Genomic DNA, 22,955 nt, shown 5'->3' with positions numbered 1-22,955 from the left:
GCTGCACCACAGTTCATTTCATCACTGACCATCATGACTGGATGAGACTCGTGTCTTTACCATATAGAAAAACCTGTACTTGAACTCTTTAGCTCACAGGAGCTTTACTTTTAGCTGAAACTGACTGATCTGCTGAACAAACCAAACCCTCGTCTCTTAGTGGCTCCTGGTTTTGCCTGTATTCATTCAAGATGACCCATTTGTTTTCAATCTTCTTTTTATTGCATTAGAAACCACTATTTTTTCCCCCTCTTCAAAATCCACTCCATTTTACTACTGCAAGGGTCCCATCTCCATTTGCATGTGATTGGTTTTGCTCATTTCTTTACCAGTTCTCCCTGGAGCGGGGTCCTGACGTGTTCCACAGCATCACCACTTTTAGGTATCATTATCTGGCAGCAGACATGTTCAATATTGTTGTGCTGCGACAAGTCCATAGCCCAAGAATGGTCCCCTCTCAGAGAAAAGGGAGCACCACAGGTGTGTGCCACGGAGGAGCTCAATGCTAAAAAACGATTATTGCTGTTTTGTTGGTTTTGTCCAGCCATACAAATCACCTCAGCAAAGCACATCTCCAGATTCCCCTTCCCACCGGTAAAGCTGGGGCACAGCAGGCTCTTTTTTTACCTTTCCACATTTCTTTACCACATTTCTCCCACGGGTTTTGCATTCCTGGGCCCTGTTTGCGGCTGAGCGGCTGCCAGCCGGCCGCTGCCCCACTGCCTGTCCTGCAGCCCTACTCTCGCGCCTCCACCTTGGAAAACGGTTTCAGATCTCCTCAGGCTGCAGGACGGGGCCTCAGGGCTGACCCGCGCGGGGACCACCGCTGCCGCCCCCTCCTCCTTCGAGCTGTTTGCCCTCAGCCTCCCGCCCTCCGCAGCCGGGCAGGCGCCGAACCGAGCACGGGAGACCGCGCTGCCGCCGTCTGCGCCGGGGCTGCCCGCCGGCTCCCGCCCGCTGCCCTCGGCCTCCCCGCCGCCCCGTCGGGCAGCGGCGCGGGCAGCGGGAGCGGCGGCCCGCCGCGTCGAGGAGCCGCCCCTCATCCCGTCACCATGGCAACCGCAGCGCTCCCGCCCCGCCCTCCGCCCGTCGTCACATCGCCCTAGGAGCCCGGCGGGCGCAAGCCCCGCCTTCGTCCCGCTCGGATTGGGCGGCTGACCATAGCGCCATCTCGGCATAGCACCGCCGATTGGCCGGATCCCGCTGAGGCACGGGGCGCGCGGTACCCAGACGGAGGCGGAGGCCTTTTCTCATTAGCATAGCCCCGCCCGCTCCCCCCCTCGGGGGCGCTGGCTGTGAGGCGGCGCCGGGGCGGGAGGAGGCGGTGGCGGGAGCTCCGCATCCTCCCTCCGTGAGGTGCCTGCGGGGGGGCCCTGACAGGAGCAGGCAGAGCATCAGCCGCACCCCCCCCCCCCCCCCCGGGGCGTGAGCCTTCTTCCTCCGCCCGGTGCGTCACGGGGGCAGCCCCCTCGCAGCGCCCTCGCCTCAGTCAGCGGGCGTGGAGGCTCCGACCGCATCGCCGCCGAGGGAGCGGCCTCCGTCCCGGCAGCCGAGGCGGGGCTGGGCGCGGCGGAGGGGTGGGAAGCCCCCGGCCGCGGCGGGGACGAGCTCCGGCGTCGGGCGTTTCCTTGGGGCGCTGCGCGGGGCTCGGTGGTTTTGAAGAAGGCGTTTTGTACTGGGGTTTTCTGGCCGTTGTGGAGCCTGCCTCTGGGCTCCTGTGGCGGCCCGGCGAGGTGGGGCTTCCTCCTCTGCAGGGTTTTGTGGAGCTCCTCGGTTTTTTCCCGTTGAGCTCTCCATCCCTTTCGTCGCGAAGGAAGGCTTGGTCTTTCTGTGCGTGTGTTTTTCATACCTCGTGCTGAAACCCGCTTTGGGCCGCATCCGTCGGTTGGAGAGCTTTGGAGGAAGCAGCCAGGAGCAGCGCCCAGTCCCCTCACGATGTGGACCTTCCTGGGTATCGCCTCCTTCATCTACGTGTACAAGAAGTGTGGAGACCTCACGATCTACGCTAATAAGGAGGTGCTGCTCTCCGTGTTGGTGTTCTTCTCCCTCGGGTTGCTGCTGTCGTACAGGTACCACTTCAGGGGGCCCAAGCAGCAGCAGCAGCAGCAGCGGCGGAAGACCCACCTGAGGATGCTCTCTGATGTTCTCTCAGCTTTACCGCTTGTTGGCTTCTTCTGGGCCAAACCCACCCCAGGATCTCAACAAGTCGAACAACCCAAATCCAGAAAGGTAGGTTCAATTCAGACGTGGTACGCGGCGCGCGATGTTCTCCTGCTCTTCCCTCTGGCCACTGACCCTCTGCCCTGGTGAGGGAAAGGAGCTAAGAACGGTTGGAGACAGTTTGTCTGTAGATGCTGGACATCTGATTTGTCATGTTTGGTGTTAGTTTTGGGTGGCAAAAGAGACAGTGAGACTTATTCAAGTGATAGACCAGGGGTTTTGTAGAGTTGAATCGAGTGGAAGTATTTAAAGAAAGAATTGTAGTAAAGGATTATTATACTAGCAGAAAAACTTCTTCAGTTGCCAGTCTGTTGTGGAGATGAAGGACTGGAGCATCTCTCCTATGAGGAAAGGCTGGGACTGTCCAGCCTGGAGAAGACAAGGCTCAGGGAGATCTCATCAGTGTATATAAAGACATGAAGGGAGGGTGCAAAGAGAATGGAGCCTGGCTCTTTACAGAGGTGCCCACTGAGGGGACCATAAGCGACGGGAACAGACTGAAACACAGGAGGTTCCCTCTGGATCTCGGGAAACAGGTTTTTTTACTGTGAGGGTGACCGAGCACTGGCACAGGTTGCCAAGAGAGGTGGTGGAGTCTCCATATTTGGACATACTCAAAACCTAACTGGGCATGGTCCTGGGCAGCCTGCTCTGACTCACCCCGCTTGGGGGGGAAGCTTTGGACTAGAGGACCTCCAGAGGTCCCTTCCATCCTCAGCCATCTTGTGGTTCTGTGATCAGCTTCCTAATAGTTCTGTATAAAACACAGAACTTCATTTAGCCAACTGTTGATGGAGTTATTTAGAATTATTGCTGAACTATTGCTCTTACAATAGCTACAGGACCTGAGCTCAGATGATCGGTCTGTTCCACTGAGGGCAGCGTGAGACTTGCTGTGAGACAGTGGAGAGAGCTGTAGTTGGTGACTGGAGCTTAGCTGGAGTCCTGCCATCCAAGACTTCTGACTGGACGTGCAAATTCAGTACATCTGTGGGTTGGCACTATTTGGCTAGTTTCCTGTGTGCTGGGCACTGACCCCTTGCACAAAAGAACTTGAAACTATTTTTGGCTGCAAGTCAAAGATTCGGGATTTTTATTTTGTTTTTTTCTGGTAAAGCCTGCCCTTACCCCAATTTCTTGTATTACCTGATTTCAGATAGTTAGTTTTGCACACCCTTGCTGCATTGTAGATATAAACAGGACACTATGCCACTAGAAATCCTGGTGTCAGTGTTGTTCTGGGCGGCATTTATTTCACTGATGCAGTGGTATTTTTACCAGTGTCAGCACTGTAGTGCTGAGGCATTTGTGAAAGAGTGAATTGGACTCTATTCTAGCAGCTGGAGAAATGACTTGCAGGTTTGCACTGGAATTGCGCTTTCAACTTTTTTTCACTTTGAAATGCATTTGATTAGATGCTGTCGGGAAGATACTATCACATAGCTGGTCTTCAAGTACCAGTTTATATGTTAACTGATACGTAAGCTGATGTATGTCAGTTCTGAACAGTTTTAAATGTAGGTGAGTGGTAATTTTGCTTATACTTTGGACTGTCTGATGAGTTTTCATTTCAGAACCACTTCTTTATAACATTTTCCAGGTTGCTTCTTCTGCTGACACTTTTCTATGCTGTTACTATAAGCTGTTATTTTGGTAGGTAGGTTCACTTAAAGTAAAATTAAAGAGAAATACCTTTTCCAGTGATAACTTTTTAATTGTAAACTGCTAAGGCTCCCATGTAGTAGTGGCTCACTGGGATGAAGGCATTGGTGCATTACCTTATAGAGCAAGAATATGGGACAGCCTTGACTTGCTGCTTTTTCTAGGACCTTGACGTGCAGTCTCTCTGAGACTGTGTTAGTGCTTTGCCTTTGATCAGTGAGGCAGTTTTAAGCAATTATTTTGGTTTTGTTTGGAAGGGTGTTGTTTTTTGTTTTCTCTGCTTGTTGTTTTTTTGTTGCATTGTAGAGTACAACTGGTTTGATTTTGGACAACACAAAACTGGAAGATGCTTTCTAGCTACCAATGCACTCTCAGTCCCCTGGGTCAAAGTAGAACTAGTCCAAAGTCAGGTTTGGACTTGTACCTGACAAGGTTATTGTACAGATACATTGGCACATGTGACTTTGTTGGCTCTCTTTTCTAAAGGGTAAAAGAGAAGTAAACTTGTCAGATGTGTATCTGACAGAGACTGCTCCAAATGCAACATCATCGCCCCAATACGACCCAGAAATTATCATTGTGGGATCGGGCGTCCTTGGTTCTTCCTTGGCCACGGTGCTCTCGAGGGATGGAAGAAAGGTGACTGTGATAGAGAGGGATCTGAAAGAACCTGACAGGATAGTTGGAGAATTGTTGCAGCCTGGAGGTTTTAATGCCCTTAGAGACTTGGGTCTTGAAGGTGAGTGGATTTCAAAACGTAAATATATCTATAACACAACAGTTACGACACTCAATTATGTTTTTAGAAAAAGCATACCTACAGGGAAAATGAAGAAATACGTATCTACGCTTAATATTTGAATTAAAATTGCTTGAGTATTTCCACTCTGCCATTTTGAAAATATTTGTCCTTCAGCATGTGTTTTGATTAAGAAAATTGGACTGTATGTAAAGAAACACTTTTCATACATAATTAAGCTTTCTTAAAGACTTTTCTTAACTCACCTGTTGGCTTATATTTTGCAGATACCGTAGAAGATATTGATTCACAAATAGTAAATGGTTACATAATTCATGACATAGAGAGCAACTCAGAGGTTGAAATTCCTTATCCGACATCTGAGGATGGCCGCGTGGCGAGTGGAAGATCTTTTCATCATGGCCAGTTCATCATGGGTCTCCGAAGGGCAGCTATGGCAGAGCCCAAGTGAGTCACCTTGTGAATGGCACAGTTGCGATCCAGAGATTCATCAGCTCTTCCCAGCATCTGTGAGATTCCTTAACCATCTCACTTTGTCCCAACACAGAGGGCTGCAGTGAAGAAAACTGAAAGTAACAGCTGTAGTTACTTTGATTTCTGTAGACAGGTTCATGAGTTGAGTATACATCATACATTAAACTACAGGAATATAGGCTTTAAATATTAGGCAAGGTACTGGCCCATGCGTGTGAGAGAACAGTTCAAGGGTAAAGAGTTGATTCTCTTCTACTGTTTCTTGGGTTTGGCATTTTACCAGAAAAAGTGACGACTTCTCAGTGAGCAGTGCGTAGAACTTCTTTGGTCAAGAAATGAGTGGCAAATCTAGTATAATGTCGTATACTCATAGAGTGGTTTGGGTTGGGAGGGACTTTTAAAGTTCAGCTAGTCCAACCTTCCTGCAGTGAGCAGGGACATGTATTTCTTGCACCAATGTTATCTGTGATGCCAGAAATCAAGCATCTTTTACATTTGCATGTTGTTCTGCTTTTTCTGATTACAAGAAGTCAAGTAAAATAACTAGAAAGGAGCACTAAATGGAAATAGCTCTTTCTGCTTATTGACTTCTGTTTTTCAGAATCTTCAAGACACCTTCTCTTCCTAACGAAATAAAAATCAGTGTTTAGTATTTCCTCTTTAGCTGATTTTTTTTCTTTTATACAAGACATGAGAAGGAAACTTTTATTGAAACAATAGATTCTAGGTGCTGTTTTCTGTGGGGTGTTTTTTCGTTTTGTCTTCTTTTTCCCCTTAAATAATGTTTACAAGGGAAACATGGCATTGTCATCTTTTTACCTTACATATCATTATTCTGAATTGGAAAATTTCTTTCTCCTATCATATTTGTTATGAATTACTGAAAGTAGCACTAAAGACAGCAGCTCTGTAGTACAGTTAAAATTAATGACAACCATGTTTACTAGCTATAAAAGCTAAAGCCTCCTTGTTGAGGGTTCAAGTTCAGTGAAATTTGGGCACCTGTTTGCTCAACTTGTTGGGAAAACTCCAGTAGCTGTACACAGTCTTCGAAGGAGAAACTTCCAAAAGCTAATGTTGTGACTGGTATTCAATTGTTTTCCCTTTTTCCACACAGTCTTTAATGTTCATTTTGTGTGTATTTGCCGTCCATTTTAATTGTAGCATAGAAACTGCATGTTAAATTAAGGTGTAGGAGAGATCAAAATCTCTTATTAGTGCCATGAAGCTTTGTTTTTCATCTCATAACTTGTGAAAATACAGATGATAATTATTACTGATTAATACATCCTCTTTAGAAGTACTAGGCAATACGAATTTATTTTGGATGAGTAAAATTAATTTTGCAGAGGAAAGAGGTAAGGCATCATTACTTCATCATTTTTATAGGGAGTGAGAACCAGAAATGAAGTGAGCACTCAGATGAAATGACAACTATAAAAGAAATTTAAAAGCCAGTAGGATCCGCAGAACTCTGATTCATGTCTTGTTAACCTGACAGGTTGCTGAACTCCCTTGCTGTTGAAGTTTCTGTTAGTGTGCTTACACATAACCATTCATATTTTAATACAGCCAACCTGCGTGTTGCCTGGCAAATTAAGCCAGTCACGATCTGCTCTGAGATTTCTGTGCGGGCTGACACGTAGAAAATACATGAATTCAGTTGCTCATGTTCCCTCTGAGGGCCTAACATATCAAGCTGTGGTATTAGCTCATTTCTCCAAATTGTGGAATTCCATCTGGATGTGAAAATATTTGCGGGGGAGAGAGAGTGTCCATTTTGAGCTGCGAAGTTTGAACAGCTGGGATCAGGTCTAACAGCTCAGACCCAGGAAGGGATACAAGTTTACAGATATCTAATTTGTGAATCCCAGATAGCTCTGGTTGGGAGGTAGAAGTAAGGGCTGCTCGGTTCAAACTCTGAACGTAAGCATTAGCAGAGCTTTAAAAGCATAAATAGCAATAAAAAAAAAAAAAAAAGAAAAAAACATGTCCTGAATTCCTGAGGTGAAAAGCTAGATGTCTGTGTCCTAAACAGGTTAGATTATTTTGGACTACTCTGAGAATTAGTTACCTCACTTCTATCTAGTGTACATGTTAAGTGTTGAAGTGCTACTTTGGATCTTCCTCCCGAATTCTGCTTGGAGTTAGGTCTCACCCACGCTGTCAGCGTGTTTCCCACCATTTAGCAGGGATGACTCAGTCGGCTGCCTGATTTCTGAGCATTATTAGGTGTCAGGCTCTTCTCTGCATCCCTCACACGGCCATGGAGCACCTGAAGCACAACTGGGGATTCTGCTGAGTGGTATGGTGCTTAAGATAAGCACTGCAGTTTTAGAATATTTTCAGGTATCAGACCAAACAGTAGTGTTGAACTGAAATTAATGACAAGCACTTTCTGGCATTTAATGTGGCTTCTGACAGTGGTCAAGGACACATCTTTGTAAAATCTGAACAAACTGTTTGTGTTGGCAGAGACAAGATTAGTGAAAATCTGGTTTTCCTTCTGTGTTTCGTGCCTTGAAATGTTGGCAGCATTAATCCTCTCCCATGCTGTTCTAACACCTCTGTTTTATTTTAGTGCAAAATTCATTGAGGGGACTGTGTTACAGTTGCTTGAGGAAGATGACTGTGTTGTGGGTGTTCAGTACAAGGACAAAGAAACTGGAGACACTAAGGTAAGACAGTTTTCTGTTACAATCTTTGTTGAACTATTGAGAAAATCAAGGGTTGGTTTATATATATACACAAAATATTATAAAAAACATCTGTTTTGGAGCACTGGTACGGCAATAATGCAATTATTAAGAACGTGAAAGCTTTAATAGAGGGAGATTACTTTCTAGTGGATACAGTACTGGTGTGTGGGAATTCTTGTCAAAACTTCTTGTGCAGCTTCTGCTTTTAGTGTCTCTGGAGAATTCAGTTCATTGTTTATTTCAATATTCATATTTCTGGAGTTTAAAATCTCTGGGACTTACTGGTGGAAAAAAACAATATATTAAGATTTGTGCTTTACCTGTGCGTAATGGTCTACATTTCCATGTATATTTCAACCGTTGACTGAGGTGTCTGAAAATAAGAAGATAGGTGCCTATTCATAGAGATAACTCTGTCCAGTCATTTCTTGGATCACAGAAAGAGTTCTGGCGTATTTTAATTGCATCACTGATTTGATCAATCTTCTTTGCCTCAACTAATGCTAAACTGCTGGCTAAATGCTATGAACTATGGGCACTTACAATAAAAAGTTTAAGAAAGACCAGTCTAGGTAGAACCTATGTGCTGAAATTATGGATATGCTGCGTATTCCCTAGAAAAGCCAAATTTGTAATCTTCTTTGTTGACTTTAAAATTCCTTTGCTGCCTAAAGTTGCATAGCCAATGCGTTCGAGTGTGCTGTGGTGAGGAAGATGAGAATCTCCTGCCTACGCTCTGCTGCCCTCCGTTTCAAGATGGAGAAGGTTCCTGAGTAGTTGGAAGATCCTGCTCTGAGCATTACTAACAAAATTTTTCATCTTTAGGTCATTTAGAAATGGAAATGGTGGTATAAAACCATATATAAGACAGCCTTTTAAAAGTACTTGCCCAAGATGTAGGAGAGTTGGTTTTAGACCTTGCTCAGGCAAATGGCATTTCAGCCCACTTCATGGCAAAGTGCTGTAAGTAGGAAGCTTTAGGAGAGCTGAGTGGAAACAACATCCTTGACCCCTCTTGAGGTAGCTGGAGTAAGGGGGAGTTTCAAGTCCTGTCTCTCATATCATGTAAAATGAATAAAACCATATTAGGAAATCCACTCTAGTAGAGTAAGCCGTTGAATCACACATGGGTACTGGCAAGATAGGGAGTTTGGAGAGGAGGAGGTTTCTGGGGAGATGAGGTGGTTTGGTTTGGGTTTTTTTCCCCAAATCCAATTGGCTTTATCATCCAATAATGTAGAAGGCTTTTTTGTTTTGTTTTGTCTGGGGGGTAGAGGAGGATAGTGCATGTTTTGCTTTGAGATTTGTTTTTAAGTGTTACATATGTATAGATGTTGTTGTAATTTTAAGTGTGACTTACTTGACCAGCAGTAGGGTGAGGAATGTTTTAGCCTGCGTCTTTCCTGAGAGCATATCTGTTATTCTTAAGGCTTTGAGTTTCCTGTCGGTATAATGGGGATAAATAAATTCATGTTTTGCTCTGAATGCTGAAGTTCTGTGACTGGAAAGAGCTGTTTCATTTGCTGGCCTAGATTTCATTCAATTTCAGAAATCTAGTGTAAGAAATTTCCACTAAACATTTCTTAACTGTGTTTCCCTACCTGTGACTTCTTACAGCTGGGAAACCACTCTGGGAAAAAAAACAAAAACAAAAAACCAAAACCAAAACTAAAGCCTGTTTACATTCCTTAGCCTGCTTTCATAAAAAAAGCGTGTCTGCGTTTTTCTGTTCTCTCCGTCCCTGTTGTCTGCCACATTACCTTTGAGATTTTTATTCTCTTAAATTAGGTTCAAATTAGCCAGTATGCTAAAAGTCAACTTATAAAATTTATAAAAACCAGGTGACTGAATAGAGTAAAGGTCTTAGTATATTGACTGTGGAAAAATTGTGGGTAGGTGACTTTGCTCTAATTGCAGAAATAATTAGAGCTTGCAATCATCTGAGACAGGAATCCATAAGAAAGAGGTTTTGTTAGCTCTACTCAGGAGCTCACTTCTATAAGATCAAATATCATAAATATATATTATTTTTCTCGGCTCTACTCTCATCTGTTTTTGTCCGACTTCCCTTCACACAGCAAGAGATGTAAGGATTGTGTGACACAAGTGACTGAGTCCATCTTATGCAGGAGAGAGCTGCTTGTAGAGGGACTCTTTCACATACTGGCTCACCAGATGCTTCTATCCAGGAGTACTAATGAAACAGGGTGTAATTTTTTTGCCTTGTTACTTACATTTTGAAAGCTTAAAAGGAAAACTGTTTTTCTTCTGCTCATGCCAAATGTATGAGATTATCGAAGGCCAGGGACTAATGCTCAGTATAAATCTATGGTCATTTGCAGTTAAATCACTGAACATACTGGCATTGAGAAAGCTGTAGGTAGAAGGAAGCAGCTACCTCTAAATGCTTTCTAGTATAATGTTATATTACCATAACAGTAAAACGCTCAAAAACATACTTTAGTAATCAGAGTAATTTGCTTATGCTAGTTAAAAATTAGGAATTTGTGCAAACATTCATGCTGAACGTAATCAGTTTACTCAGATTTTATGTTGTATTTTGTCTATATACACTATTTGTTCTAACGGTTCCCCAGTATACTAGGAACTGCTCAGAATTCGCTGCTTGATCTTTTAGAGACGATCTTGATACACTTGCTGTATTTCAGTTTGTTACACTTTGGTTTGTTTTTGTTTAGTTGCTTATGGATGGCACTTTAATTTAAAATTTCTTCTTTGAAAGTTTTCTTTTTTCTCCTGAAGAGCATTGTAGGCTGAAGGGAGCAGTTTTTTTTGTCCGAGTTCCTGCACAGTCCCCTAAACTATGTTATCTGAATGCATTTCTAAAACAGCTGGACTATTTTGTTAGATCAACTTTTAGAGAAAGTAGAATTAAATATGAATATGAGGAAGGCAAAAAGTACTGTATTTCTTAATGTGTATGTTATAAATATGGTCTGTGATCCTATTATATGTTTATTGTTTTGTAGAACATCTAATGTACAATTAGAAATGAGAGCTTGAGAGTTGTTTCCCACTATTCTGAAGCAAAATTGAAAATGTCGTATCTTTTTTTGTCTTTTCTTTACAGGAACTTCATGCACCTCTTACTGTGGTAGCTGATGGACTTTTCTCGAAGTTTAGAAAAAATTTGGTCTCCAACAAAGTTGCTGTTTCATCCCATTTTGTTGGTTGTATTTTGAAGGTAACTTATGTATAATACTATAAGTGCCAATATGTTACTGCTTCTTATTGTGGGTCTGAATTTCCCTGAATATGTTGTTGTTCATTATCTTTTCCAACAGAATCAAACAGAACAATGCTTTTAGATATTTATGCAGCTGTTCTATCAGTTTCTGTGTCCCTTTGAGGAGTGCTTGGAAATTTTGGTCTATGTTTTTAACGCTTAAACTATTGATGCATGCTCCGTCCCAGCTCTAGGACAGCTGAACTTGCTATGTCAGACTTAACACATTTGATGCAGTTACAGATCAGATTTTCAGCTCCTTAAGCACTTGTAAGTAACTGTGAGCCAGCTTTGTTGTTTTTTTTTTTTAATGAAGATTGTTGTTAAAAGTTAGATTTCTGGTTTTAAGAGTGGAGTACAAGCCTTAATCCTAAGTATATAGTTGAACAAGGGAGGGTTTAAAAAAAAACGGATTAGGATTCAACACAGCTAGTTTAAAGTGAGCACTGGACTCACTGGACCAGTTCATAGAAAATACATTTTTTCTCCTTAAAAAAAAATTTAAAAATCAGCATCTCACATATGGGAGTGCTATGTGCACTATTAGTGCTATATCTTGTATAGCACTGAACTCTGGATTAGAGGTAGGCACCATTGCAGAGCTCGAACCCAGTCTGCAAAATTATTTCCCTGGATATATAGGTGCTTTGACTGGATTGCATTAAGATATCGGTAGCTAAGATGGTGACACTCATTTTTTTACAACACTTAAGGCACCTGTTCCGGGAGTGGAAGTCTTGAGTTTTAGATTCTCCTAGCAGCTGTGGGCCAAACTACCTATGTTTTATACTCCAGAAGAATACCCAAACTCTTCTCCTGCCTGAAGGTGGGGTACCTTGTAACCAGGCACGTGTATACCTTCAGGACCCATAAACTTTTAAGAGAGAAGGTGGGAATATAGGTTCATAGCTGGGTGGTTGGAGAACTCGGGTAGAAGTCCTGGCTGGGTCTTGCCCTCTGTGGCTGCTATGACAACCATTGGGTTAACAACAAAAATAATTAAGGGAGAAAGAATCTCTCTACAACTACCTGAAAGGAGGTTGTGGTGAGGTGGGTGTTGGTCTTTTCTCCCAAGTAACTAGCGATAGGATGAGAGGCAATGGCCTCAAGCTGCATCAGGGGAGATTCAGACTGATATTAGGAGAAATTTCTTTACTGAAAGAGTGGTCAGGCATTGGAACAGGCTGCCCAGGGAGGTGGTGGAGTCACCATCACTGGAGGCGTTCAAAAAACGTGTAGATGTGGCACTTCAGGATATGGTTTAGTAGGCATGGTGGTGTTGGGTAGATGGTTGGACTCAGTGGTCTTGGAGGTCTTTTCCAACCTTAATGATTCTGTGAAAACTACAGACCTTTTACTTGACTGGAAACACTGACTAGGAGGAGCTTCAGCACTTCTTGGGTCCCTAACCCAGTTACCACTGCTCAAGGGCTTTCTGTTTCTCTGCTTTTGGAAACTTGTTTAAGACCTAGTTAGATAGGACCCTATGATTCTTCCTCAGCTGGTAAAACCATGTAGTTCTATACAGACTAGTGTATTTCCCTCACACCACTTTATGAAAAGAAAACAAAATGATCTTACAAAAAACTGCTAGATTGATCACATCACAGGTTTTCAATGGCATGTATTAAATATTAGTGAGGTATTCAAATGAAATGTATAACTTAATGTATATTCCAGTAAATATTGAAATGTATTTCCAAAAGAATTGTAACTACAGTGAAGTTCAGAATTTTCTTTTTGAAAACACTTCTCTTGTTCATTTAAAGAGAAAAATAACACAAATTAAATGATACAGGATTTTATTTCAATATATTTCAGAAAATGATTTTATATACCTGAAGTTTAATATCCTTTCATTAATCAGTCTCAATCTTTCTCCCCCTTCTTTTCTTTTCAAGAATGCACCACAGTTTAGAGCTAATTATGCTGAACTTGTTTTAGCTAAAACTAGTCCAGTGCTAATCTATCGGATTTCTTCAACTGAGACCCGGGTCCTTGTTGATATTCGAGGGGAAATGCCAAAAAATTTAAAAGAATACATGATTGAGAACATTCATCCACAACTGCCTGGTAAGTCTAGACAGATTTCCATCCATAACTGTCACAATTAAATGTGCCAAAAGAAGGCACATTTCAGTCAATCCATTGAACTGTGTGGGCTTTTTCCATGTGCAGTTACTGTTTCAGTAACTGTTCATCCTTCTTTGATTCCACATCAAATAGCAGTTTGTTCAGCTCGTGTCTGTGAGGTTAGCAATTCAGAAGGGTTGGATCTTTAAGAAGGGCTTAAAATGGGTTGTGTCCAAATTATTTTAGACGCTTAAGTAGTGTAACTAAAGTATCTGGTTATTGCAGATCACTTAAAGGAACCATTCTTAATAGCAGTTCAGAATGATCGTTTAAGGACTATGCCAGCCAGCTTCTTGCCTCCTTCAGCTGTTAACAAAAAAGGTTTGTGTTATGAAATAAAATGGGGGGAAAAAGGCATTATAAACAACTTCTGGGGCTTAAGGCTTTGTTGTCATAGATAGATGCTTGTTGTTCAGTACAACTGTCTCATAATTCTTCTAAGAAAAATAGTTTTTTGAAAATGTGTGCTTTGGGCATAGTTTAACTGGAATGTTTATATTGACACCAGCCTTCAAATCAGTGTCTACTTTATTTTTAAGTATAAATCACTCAGTTGCTCAAGCTCATACAAATGTGGTCTTTTTAAGGAAAACTTAAAAAGAAATTGCCTTGAAACATGTGTGTTTGTGTTCTTTGACACACACACATATGCATACCTATGGGGAAAACAATATTTTGACCTTTTTAAGCTTGTTAATTCCAAGACATCCTTTTTTTGTTTTTCCTTTCTTTTTTAATTTCTCATTGTTACTCGTCTTATTTTCTGGTAGGAATGAATTCTTCGTAAGTTTGGTGTTTTTTTTTTTAAATAGAGGGTTTGAGTTCTAGGATGACATAATGGTCATGCAGTATCTCATTAATTTTTCTCTCCTGTCTAGGTGTTCTTCTGTTAGGAGATGCATTTAATATAAGGCACCCTCTAACTGGTGGAGGAATGAGTGTTATTTTAAATGATATTAAAATATGGAGAGGTTTGCTCCAAGATATTCCAGACCTTTATGAAGATTCTGACATTCTTAAGGTGAAGCTTTATTTTGGACTTCTTTTAGGCAGCTTTTGCTGCAATTTAATGACACACTTTTAAGTTTTATGCAACTTGGGGACATGTAAGTTATTAGCGAGGCACAGCAGTTTTCAAGGCTTTGGATAGATACATCACATATTAGGCATTCACCAGTAAGCAGAGCTGTGATTTGTGAGTGCTGTGGCTGTGTGGCAACAGGCAGATTCAAAACTGTGCTTGCTGACTGGGCTTATTTTGCTTAAGGAGACTGACATGTTTTGCTAGTATAACCTGATATTCCCGTATTCATAACATAGATTGATCTTAAATGTGGTAGGTTTGGACCATTACATGGGTGTGAGGGGTACTTGGAGAATAATGAGTGTGTGTACTGATTCAAGACCTATCTCAATGCTCCACTAGCCTCTTGACTGCTGCGTTAATCTCAGAGTAGTAAGTTAGAAGACATCCTTCCTTCTCAGGAACTGGCACCATCAGTGTTGATGCTGGTTTTATTTTTTCAGTGAGATTTAGACCCAAAATTCTGACCAGTAGAGAAGGTTTCTTATTTATTTGTTCACCGCTTTCAGGTTAGGCATATTGATTTGGCTAAATGACAGCTAGAATAATTATAGAGTACAAGTAAATGATTCAAAAAGTGTATTTGAAAATCGAGAAGCGCTTGGAGGGACCCTGAATGTCAGGACAATACAGGACTTCCTTGCCCAAATGCAGATATCAGCTGGTCACCCCAGACTTTCGATTATTTTCTGCTTAGTCCACAGAGAGAACTAGGTGAGCGTTATGCTTCAAGTTTCTAACCTACCCCAGCCACCTACTACAGGATGAGATGAAGCACGCCCTGGAACTATCTTTTTTTTTTTTTTTTTTTCCTATATTTAGTGTAAGAGGAACCTAGATTACTGGTTTGACAAGTTTTGAGAGTTCCTTAATGACCTAGCTTGGAACTGATCTAGTGTATCACTAAATCCACTCTGCATTTTCACATGGGTGTGACTCTTCTGTATTTACTGACAGAAATTTTTTTTTGCTTTTTCAGGCAAAAAGAACATTTTACTGGGCAAGAAAAAACTCTCATTCTTTCGTAGTCAATGTTCTTGCCCAGGCACTTTATGAGCTCTTTGCTGCCACAGATGGTAAATATATTTTAAAGATAACTTCTGACTGATTACACTTTGGTAAATAAATGTGCCTGGGGAGGGGATGTGTATGTATATGAGCATATGTCCATGTGTTTGTGTGTATATATGCGTATATCTGTATATGTATATGTGTATATTGATATATATTAAGAATATATCAATCAAAGGATTGTAATGAGTTAGCTTGTGTTCTCAACCTAGTTGTTTAGTTCTAGTGTTATGTAAATGGAGTTTTAGTAATGTGAAAGAAAGTCTGGAGTTAGTATTAAAAAAAACAGGCAAAAACCCCGCCAACAAAGAAAAAAAACACCGTGAAAACACTTATTCTTGTGTCAGTATTAAAGCATATGTAGGCATTCTATAAGATTATCCTTTACTTAAATAAAACTAGCTCAAAATTCAGCTGAAAATAACAGCACAGCGGCTACCAAAGTATCAAAGCCCTGGATTTTATATCACTGTTGCGTATGCTGAAAAACTTTTTGGTGTGTGTTGAATGTATTTGTTGAGTCATTTCAATTCATTTTGTAGATTCCTTGCATCAGCTAAAGAAAGCCTGTTTCCATTACTTCAGACTTGGTGGAGAATGTGTCTCGGGTCCTGTTGGATTGCTCTCTGTGTAAGTTCAGTGTGCTGGTAATAGTTAATGTGAACTGGGTTGAGTACTGTGAGCCTCTGTGAGGATCTGCTTTGCTTCTGATTGCTCAGCTCTGCACAGGGAGAATGGTTCACATGAGCCTATGTTTTTAGGATTATAGTAAAGGTTGGAGCTTTATTAGAAGATATGTCTTCAAATGCTGGCTCTCTTTCTTGTTTGTGAAAAATGTCACTAAAAGCTAGAGAGAAGTTAATGTGGGTGACATGGGAGTTTGAATGAGGTAGAAGGGTCCAGACTAGCAGAGGAGCTGGTGGAGACATTTCATGCTTGGCTGGTTGAAAGTAGCGAAGGATGAGGTCTCCCATCAAAGAGCATAAGGAACGAGGAAGTCAGCCAGCTTTCAAGGTGTTTTCGGTGACCCCTCAGAAACCAGTGAATACATAGTACAGCATACTGCTTTGAACAGGGGAGAATGTGTGCATTTATATTTCTCCCTTTTTGGACTGATTGCTAACACTGATAAAGCCTGTTGAGAATAATCCCCTGGGGGGTGATAAAGGCAGATGCAGACCACTGGAAACAGAGAGAAAGCAGCAGTGTGTGCTGGCTGTGCTGCAGAAAGGAGTGCAGGCTGTGCAGCAGCTCCAAGGCAACCAAGCTGGTATTTGCAGTTGAGACGGCAGGACCAGGGCTGCCTAAATTGGAAGACTGCCTGTAATCTTGAGTGGAGATGTCTATTTCTGGAATGAAAATTTGTCAGTGCTTTCTGGTTCTGTTTATTTACGTGTTTTATCTGTTTGTCTTTAATACAGGTTATCTCCTAAACCAATGGTACTGATTGGCCACTTCTTCGCTGTGGCATTATATGCTGTCTATTTTTGCTTTAAGTCAGAGTCATGGATCACCACGCCTCGAGCATTTTTCAGTAGTGGAGCTATTCTTTACCGGAGTTGCTCTATAATATTTCCACTTATTTACTCTGAAATTAAGTGTTTAGTCTATTAAAATCCAGGGGGAAATAACTGGAGGAAGAAAACATGAAAATCACAATGCCTTCAAAATCTTTGGACATGTACTATTTAATATTGTGTTACGTTTTCTTCTCTTCAAAATGCAATTTCCTTGATAAGGATTTGACTTCATTTTGGTTTTGTGGTTATATACATATATATTATATGTAAATATTATTTTCTTTGCAATTAAAATTCGAAAAGGAGTTAGCGGTTTACAAGGACCGTGATTAAGTGTTGATATGTGGTAGATAATTGCCAGAATTTCATTCCTTGCTTTATCCATTGCCGAGTGCACCACTAATATTAATAAACTGAAAAGTGAAAACTGTAAACCATATGCTGCTATTATCCTTCATGCTTTTTGCTGTTGAGTAGTTCCATAGACTGTTTCTTCATTACTGTGAAATATTGTAAGAACATTCTTGATTTGGGTTATTTCATTAGGATTTGCCTCTTCTTTTTCAGTTGCAGCTAAGATAGTAGTCCACTGACACTTAAAAGGACACTGCAAAAGATTTCAGATCTTGAAGTGTCACCATATCTTTAACGTCAGTCACTCTTGCCAGTGCCGTGCTGCTCTTCTGAAATCATTCTTTACACCAGAATTAATTTAAACAAGTAATAATCAAACCAGAGTTATGGTGGCTACTGCATTGCACTCAGGTACTGAAAGCACATGAAACTTTCTTCCTAGCTCACTTCCTTTTAAAAACTTTGGGGGTTTGTTTTGGTTCGCTCAGTGTGCATGCAGTTGAAGTTTGACACTGCTGCAAAGTGAAGCACAGCAACAAACTGTATCCACGGAAACAAATTCAGTCCAGGCTATTTCCAGTAGGCAGTAATCTTTAATATTACTTCCTAAAATTCACGACAAGTACCACGGAAGTGTCCTTTTAATTCTTGGAGTATGGTTTTTTCCCTTTAGGAATTACTGCATGCTATGAAAGAGTTCATGTCTTCTGCTGTTGGTCACTATGCCTCCCGATGTTATCTTTATCAGTATGCTTTCCTTGGTGCTTGTGTATTTTCATTTCTCCTTACCTTTCTGATGACTGCTTTGTGTATCGCTGTGTGGCTCTCCTGTTGTGGCTTGCCGAAACAGTCACACATCAGTGCAGCCAGCAGTTCAGAGAGCAGCAACCGGTTCCGCTTTTCTGTACTGGCAACACTTTGACTATATCTTTTGAAAATGGCAGATTGCATAAGCTGTAGATAAACATACTTTTTATGTTAGCCTGTGAAAAAAAATCTGTGGAGAGGCTGTTGTAGTATTTTATTTGATAGATATTTCAAATGACCTGTTCTTATCCAGAAGCAAAAGTATGTATATTTTTCTAACTATTATCACTTTTGATACCCTCTTGAAATTACGCGCATCACGAATATGTGTTTAAACTGTAGGGTAAAGTACTAATATTTTCAAGTATCGTTATATATGGTAACTAAATGATGCCCCTTTAAGGGTATACAAAGTTTGCAGAATTTATACAAGTGTTTTCAAAATTTATGACAATTTGAAAATAATTATTAATTTTACATTTTCTATTTTTTTATATGATTTGCAGTCAGTTTCTTTAAAGTCAAGGATAAACAGTCCTGAGCCAAATGCACATCCCCAGCTAACTTAAATAAAAAGTTATGATATCTGTAGACTTTTTTTTTTGTTGTGTATCTCTGGTTAATGGGTTTTGTTAGGTTCTGATTTATTAGGAAATACTTAAATTGACATACATGTTTAAGCTCTTTTTTAATTTTCTTGATCCCAGTGCCTGGTTAAGTGTCTTCGTGATCGGGGTAACGATCACTTGTTGGAAATTACTGTGGGGGAGAGAAAAATCTTATATATATGTGTAAGGAGGAGGAACCTGAAAATACGACTCATGAAATGGGTACGTGCCTTGTCCTCAGGACGAGAAGAAGGACGCATTTTGAAGTCTGGAACAAACTGAGGTGATTTGGACACAGGGCAGCACAGAGCGTGGGCTTCTGACATTACTGATGAGTGAAGTCTCCGGTAGTGTTTGACAGCATTGCCTGGGCTGCTCCTCTGGCCGGTCAGTGGCACAGCAGCGCTTTGCCCCGCTGCGGAAAAGTCGCAGGGCAGAATTTCAAGGTGTGTCCTGTAGTCCCTGGCTGTGGTGTTTTCTTAGGGGGCACAGAGCGAGGCTGTAGGGCGAGTCACGAAAGCAGCAGTTCTTGAGCCAGAGTAAGAAGAGTGAAGCTGGCAGGGAGTCTGCAGGCAAAATGGGCTCTAACGTTGCTAACCAAGGTAGGCAGCAGGCAGTCTGGGCACGAGACCTGCATTGTGCCTCCGTGCTTACCCCTGTGTTCCAGGAGCAGCCACAGCTACGGCTGGCCGAGGGCGCAGAAGGAACAGGAGAAGCAGCAGCAGCACGTAGCGATGAGATTGTAGCTCGTGACATGGTGTGGGAGTGTGAACGCTTGCTCGTGGTGGGGACGAAAGAGGAACCTGTAGCTGCCTTCTCTGCTAGCCCGGCGGCCTGGAGGCTTGTTCATCGGTGGCAAGTTGGTTCATGCCTGCAAGCGTCACATTTCTTTGAGCTTGCTTGAGAAATTTGTGTCATGTAGGTGAAGTGTTCTTGGTCTGCTGTTTTTCAGGGTTTGGTTTGGTTTGAACAAACCCTTTACTGGAAAATATATGGTGCAATGAGAGGGTTTTTTATCACAACTTCTAAATGCCTGCTAGTGCAGGTATGCCAGGGTGGATTTTCGTGTGAGGAGTGACACTTGCTTGGTCTGTGTGTGTGCTTAGTGCCCCTGCTAGCTCCGGCGCAAGCAAGTAGAAGGCAGAGTGGTGGTAGTTTTCCTCCCACCTTGACTGGAACGAAGAGAAAGCACTTGGTTAGTCCTGGATCAGCTGATGGATTTTGTAATTTATGACTAGATTGTGCTTCTAAGACCGTGGTAGTGTAATGTGATGTTGGAAATCTCAAGCATAATTACAGTGCCTCTTGGGGGAAGTGTGTGAATAGAGGCTTAAATAGTCTGTTCTGCAACTGAGGAGGAGCACGTCATTTTCTGTTGATGTAAATGATTTGTTAATGATGTCTGCATAGCTCTTGGAAAACTTTATGCTGAAAACTATCACATAGTATCTGTGGTACACTAAGGGAAAAAACACCAACCAGTAACAAGGAACACGTGCTATTCCTCATCTCTCTTACCCCAGCTCTGTTTCAGCTGAAGTGATTTGGTTTTGAAGAACCACGCTCGAGTTCGGTTGTAATCGAGCTGTTCCAAAGTCCGCGCAACACCAGTGCTGTTACTGGGGTTTCCAAACATCTGCGGAAATCTGGAGAGAAAGGGGTGATTGAAACCGATTGCTCCTTCCCTGACAACGCCCGTTTCTGTGTGTGTCTCCCTCCCTCGTGCTCGCGTCGTACGCCTGATCTCTGCCTTCCACCACGCAGTTTTCTGGTCCTCGCTCCGCGTTGGCAGCCAGCAGCGTGCTGCAGTGGAGGACTCGGCTGCCGCGCTGCAGCCAGGTGAGCTGGAACGGCGCGCTGGGCGTGTTGCCCGGCCTGGTTTCCCATGTGGGCCCTGTGACCTGCGCTACCTCAAAGGCTGCTCGCGTCTCCGAAAATGTGCGTGTTGGTATCTGCTGCTACGCTGTTGATACGCGCTGGTTGTTCTGTGTCAGTGGGGCAGTGGTTTACGGTTGGCTCACGGTGCTTGCACGTATTGCTCTCTGGAACCAGCTTGTGCATTCTGGAGAAAAGCAAAATCCGTTCAATCCAGGATAAATATGGGCAGTTGATAAATTATGTGTGCTGAAATTGTGGCCTGCTCAGCATGACATTGCTGCGTGGAAGACAGTGTCAGCAGTTCCTAAATTGTTCCCTGTGGAGCACCAAAGAGCTGCGCAAGCTCCTGTGCTGTGCGTAGCGAACAGCAGCACGACAGAGTTTGCTGAGATAAAGTTTTTCAACGTACTGGAAATAAAAGCTGACGAGGTATTTTAAATAGTAGCTGAAATCCACTGTTAATATAAGCAAAGTAATGTAAAAAGGAAAAATAATCCTTATGTGGAACCCAGGTGTGAGTGTCCTGGAATCACCATGACTGGTCCTCTCCAAGCTTCCACTCAGCTGACAGCAGCAGTCAGAAAGGTGGATGGGGCGTTGGAGACTGCTACTGCAGGGCTGAAGCGAGAAACCGCAATTCTGCGTGAAACGAGCCTGTGCACCGGGTGGTGGATGGCAGAGCAGGAGCTGGTGATGCCGGGCAGAGTCCAGAGAAGCCGCAGAGTGAAGCGCTGGGCTTTTGCCAGTGTCGTTTTCGGAAGGCAGAGACGGTGAAGAGCCATGGAAGAAGCGGCTTCTGGTATCGCAGCCAGGTTTTAGTTGGGCTCCCAGGCGGGGCTGCCAGGCCAGGCAGGCGCAGAGAGTGGAACCACCGGCCAGACGTGGAGGTGCTCATGAGGGCGCGGGCAGTGGGCGCGTGCGTGGTGAGCGGTTCTGGAGGAGCGCCCGGACGGCTGAGTGGGGCCTGTTGTATTCGCATACACGGTTTTGAACGGTTCCACCTGTGCTGTTAGATGGGCTAATTTATTTTTCAATGGGAACGTTTGGGTTTTCTTAGCTCAACACCTTGTTTACCCGTGGGTCACTCTCAGGCAATGAGTGCTTTTTCAGGTTTCTGGGATGCAGGTAGTTTCCTTCAGATGCAGATTCGCGTTCTTCAGGCAACGGCGTCTTAACGCTGTCTTCCCAGGTGTGCTTTCTGATAGCCCTAGTATAGGAGCTGGTACATACATGGTCCTGAAAGCTTACGTTGCCTAGTAAAAGTATTCAGAATCATGTTTATAAATATCAGCTGCTTCTAACGGCAGTACCGTTGGTGTGGGTGTGACTTGCTGGGTTCTTCTGGGCTGCGAGACTGGGTTCTCTTAAGGGCAGGACAGGAAGGTGACGCTCGCACCAGAGGGGTGAGGGCCTGCAGTCCCAGCTGTGGCTTGCTGGCGTGAATGGCTTCGTCTGTACTGGGAGACACAGCAGGTCCAGGGCTGCCTGTCCCCGTTCTCTGATGGTGCTTGGTCCGTAATGGCCTTGGGACAGGCCAGCTTGGGCTGTCCCAGCACCTCCTGGGAGGGGTGTGGAGGAGAAGGGCATTAGCGTGAGCAGGGAGCACTGCCAGCGCTGGTGGATCAGGCTGCCCTGTTTGGGTGTGAGCCAGGCTGTGCACGGCAGTTCCGGCGTCACAAGATGGGTCCCGGCACGTTTTAGGGAGTTGTGGAGTGAATGCTGAGATCCTGGGCCCCAGTGCCCACGTGGGGCTTCCCGGGCACAGCGCTGAGCCCAGCAACAACTGGTTCGTGTACTTTTTGTGTGGGAGACACGGCACAAACATATCCCCCACCTACAGTCAACGTAAAGAAAAACCTGCTCTGAAGGTTTTCGGTTACGAAGCTTTACCGCCTTCCTTATGACTGGATACATTTACTGCCTCCGTGTTCGCCATGCCAGGACAGCCGTCGCTTTATTAAGTGCTTTCCCCTTGTGTCTGCTGGAGGAAACTCTTGCAGAAGAGGACACTGGTAGCAAGAAATTGGTTGCTGCTTTGAGAATGCAGTGCATGTGCTTTGACCTTGGCTGGTTTTTGCTCTGCTTTTTGAAATACGGATCGAAATGGTGGATTGAAATGGGTTTTGTTGACAACGATCACGTTTCGATGCACATCCCATTGCAGGCACAGAAATCCCTGAAGTGTTTGAGGTGAGATACCGCCACGCGCAAAAACCTGCTTGGGTGTCCCTGCCTCCACCTTCCCTGGCGTCCTTATTGCCACCTCCCGCGGTCGGCAGCCATTCTGTTAACCCTGAGCCTTGTGCCGCTGTTTCTAGGCGAGTTTTCTCTTTCAACTGAGAATCGGCAGGAGGTGGGAGAAGCTTCTGCCACAGGCTGCCCTGGGATGCTGGGGCCACTTGTGCTCCCTGCCAGAAAGCCTTCCTGACTAACGATTG

The 22,955-nt window shown here is 43.3% G+C and overlaps 1 protein-coding gene across 1 annotated transcript; it reads left to right on the top strand.

Moving 5' to 3' along the window:
* Positions 1-1,276: 1,276 nt before the first annotated feature.
* SQLE (squalene epoxidase) lies at positions 1,277-18,622 on the top strand. Its single transcript, XM_009935715.2, has 11 exons — positions 1,277-2,229; positions 4,369-4,621; positions 4,909-5,089; positions 7,698-7,794; positions 10,907-11,020; positions 12,964-13,135; positions 13,421-13,516; positions 14,074-14,216; positions 15,259-15,355; positions 15,893-15,980; positions 16,772-18,622. The coding sequence occupies exons 1-11, from the start codon at positions 1,936-1,938 to the stop codon at positions 16,962-16,964; spliced, it is 1,728 nt and encodes a 575-aa protein (XP_009934017.1). The 5' UTR covers positions 1,277-1,935; the 3' UTR covers positions 16,965-18,622.
* The last annotated feature ends 4,333 nt before the right edge of the window (positions 18,623-22,955 follow it).

The sequence above is a fragment of the Opisthocomus hoazin genome, chromosome 3 (assembly GCF_030867145.1).
Source record: "Opisthocomus hoazin isolate bOpiHoa1 chromosome 3, bOpiHoa1.hap1, whole genome shotgun sequence".
Lineage (NCBI taxonomy): Eukaryota > Metazoa > Chordata > Aves > Opisthocomiformes > Opisthocomidae > Opisthocomus > Opisthocomus hoazin.
This window is presented reverse-complemented; position numbering and strand designations above follow the sequence as displayed.